The 2,984-nt window shown below is 40.1% G+C and overlaps 1 protein-coding gene across 1 annotated transcript; it reads right to left on the reverse strand.

Annotated features, from left to right (window-relative positions):
- Window positions 1-2,106: 2,106 nt before the first annotated feature.
- Window positions 2,107-2,640, reverse strand: LOC107832322 (uncharacterized). Its single transcript, XM_016660146.1, has one exon. The coding sequence runs from the start codon at window positions 2,638-2,640 to the stop codon at window positions 2,107-2,109; it is 534 nt and encodes a 177-aa protein (XP_016515632.1).
- Between the last annotated feature and the right edge of the window lie 344 nt (window positions 2,641-2,984).

The raw sequence follows: 2,984 nt of genomic DNA on the forward strand, positions 1-2,984 counted from the left end.
ACCTCGAGCTCGACATTCTTGGGTAACAAGTAAATGTAATTTGTGATTTATTCTAATACTTGTGAATATTCAAGTAATATTAAGTTTAAATAAGAAGAATTGATGAACCAAATCAGTGTTGCTATAACAACGAGGACCTCGAGCTCGACTTTCTTGGGGGCCTCGAGGTAAACTAAGAGCAACGAAGCATGAATAATAAAGTGAAAACAATAAAGCTGAAGAACACTTACTGAGCATGGTAAATAAGAAAAGCAGAGTAGAATATTCTATTGCAATGAATAATGTGAGATGATCCTTAAAAAATGATTGGGATCCCCTTTATATAGTAGAAAAAACCCCAAATATAGTACATTCCTAATTGTAGTAAAGAATTCTATTGGTACAAGTGTACAATAACTTAGTACGGACCTGTACCATTTCGTACAAATCTTATCCTTTAATTTATACCCTGACCCATGTGTCCTTGAGAAATCCCGCTCTTTCTTAAGTGCCCTCGAGATTGTACTGCCCTCAATGTCGGTGAAGCCAGGCCTTCGATCTGCTTCCTCGAGTTGTGCGTCCCTCAATTGGGTCTGCCCCGAGTAGCTCGGACTCGGACTCATAGCCCAATTTATGGCTTTGAAATCGGACTCCATGATTTTGATCGTATACATATAAATATGGTCCAAACCCTCAATGTCAATGCCGACACTGTTGCTGTCTCCTTGGTTGCCAGAGGCAATAGTCCCAGACTGAAATCGTCCACGAAGTTAGCCAAGATTTGCTACTTAATTGAAGTCCTCGGTTTATATTCTATGTCGAACTCGCTCATTTCAATGGCCCATTTGGCAAACATACCCGAGATCTTAGGTTTATGGAGGATGTTCTGCAAAGGGAAAGTAGCCACCACAACTATCAGGTGGCATTGAAAGTAAGGCCTTAGCTTTCGAGCGGCAACTACAAGAGCTAAGGCCAGTTTTTCCAAATGTGGGTAGCGAGTTTCTATTTTTTCAAGTCCTTCAGGGCATGCTGACATTCTGGTGTCCATTCTAAATTATTTTTCTTTTTGAGCAGTGCAAAAAAGCATGACATTTTTTCGACGATCGGGAAATGAACCTGCTCAAAGATGCTAATCTCTCTTTGAGCATTTAGACTTCTTTTATGTTTGACAATTGATCCGAGATATCCTCTATGGCCTTGATTTTGTTGGGGTTTACCTCAATTCCCCTTTGTGAGACCAGGAATCCCAGAAACACCCGAACCAACCCGAACGCGCACTTCTCGGGGTTAAGTTTCATGTTATGCTTCCTCAGGATGTCAAATATTTTTTGCAAATGCTTAAGGTAGTCACCTGCATTCAAAGACTTAACGATCATATCTTCTATAAATTTTCTTTTCGAACATCTTATTCATGAGTCATTGATAAGTGGCTCCGTCGTTTTTCAACCCAAAAGTCATCACATTGTAACAATATGTACTGAAATTCCTTATAAAAAGTCGTTTCCCAATCTTCTAGGTTCATCTTGATTTGATTGCACCTAGAATAAGCATCGAGGAAACTCATTAAATTGTGCCTAGAAGTGGGAACGAGTCTTTCGGGCACGCCTTATTAAGATCCTTATATTCTACGCACATGCTAAATTTATTGGTCTCCTTAGTAACTACTGCTACATTACTTATCCAGTCCGGATACTTTACCTTTTGGAACGAACCGATATTGAGTAAGCGGGTTGCCTTTTCTTTGATGAGTTTATTCTTGGCTTCAACAATAGAGAGCTTCTTTTATCTTACCAAAGGTATGCTAGGATCGAAGCTTAATTTGTGCACGACTACCTCCATCAGGATACCTGCCATATCCTCGTGTGACCATGCAAAACAATTAGCATTAATTTTAAAGAATTCAATAAAATCAGACCTGAGCTCTGGGTGTATTCTTGTTCCCAAATGGAATTTCCTTTCTAGGAATTCTTTGAATAAAGCAACTTTCTCTATTTATTCCGCCGTGGATTTCATTGCGTTCGTCTCTTCTAAGACTTAGAAATACCATGACACCTAATACTGTTCCAATTCCTCTATCACGAGGCTAACTTCCTCTAGTTTGGGGGCAGGTTCCAGTTCCAGTAATTGCTATGCCGCGCGCTCCTTTCCTTTGCTACTAGAGATCGAAATTGCATTCATATCCCTTGCTGCCGGTTGATCACCCCTTATCTGCTTGATCCCCTCGGGTGTCGAAAATTTAAATAATCGGTGATACGTTGAAGGCACAACTTTCATCTCGTGTAACCATGGCCTTCCTAGGATAATATTGTACCCTATGTCTCCATCTACAACTTCGAAGAGAATTGTTTTCATTACTCCTTTAGCATTTGTGAGCAGCAAAATCTCTCCCCCGGTTGTCACGCTCGTGAGGTTGAATTCAAAGAGGAGCTTTGTTGCCGGAATAATGCTTCTGGTGAGTTTAGCTTGTTCCAGTACTCTCCATTGCATGATATTAGCTGAACTTCCTAGATCCACTATAACACCTTTAATCTTAAAATATAATACATTTAAAGAAATTACCAGTGCACCATTGTGTGGTAGCAGCAATCTGTCTGCATCTTCCTCCATAAAAGTGATATTGTATTCTCGGAGCCTTTTACTATTAGTTTTTGATTCTTTCATATTCTTTGTAGCCGAAAAGGTGACTCCATTAATCTCATTCCCTCAAAAGATCATGTCGATCGTTTACCGTGGGGTTTCTTCTCTTGCTTTCGAGGTTTTCGTGTTGTCTCTATTCCGACCATAATTGTTCTTAGCTCGATCACTTAAGAACTCTCTGAGGTGACCATTCTTCAATAGAGTTGCCACTTCTTCCTGGAGGTATTGGCAGTCCCCCGTCTGTCCGGGATCAGATCTCATTGGTCTAAAAAATCATGCCTCTTTGATATTTCTCATGGCTGACACCAATTCCACTATATTGACATTGAAGTTATATTCTGATAACATGGGGTAAGAAAGATCCCGTG

The sequence above is a fragment of the Nicotiana tabacum genome, chromosome 22 (assembly GCF_000715075.1).
Source record: "Nicotiana tabacum cultivar K326 chromosome 22, ASM71507v2, whole genome shotgun sequence".
NCBI lineage: Eukaryota > Viridiplantae > Streptophyta > Magnoliopsida > Solanales > Solanaceae > Nicotiana > Nicotiana tabacum.

Excerpts from the sequence above, each read along its gene's own strand:
- LOC107832322 (XM_016660146.1), bottom strand. The coding sequence starts at position 2,640 with ATGAAAGAATCAAAAACTAATAGTAAAAGGCTCCGAGAATACAATATC.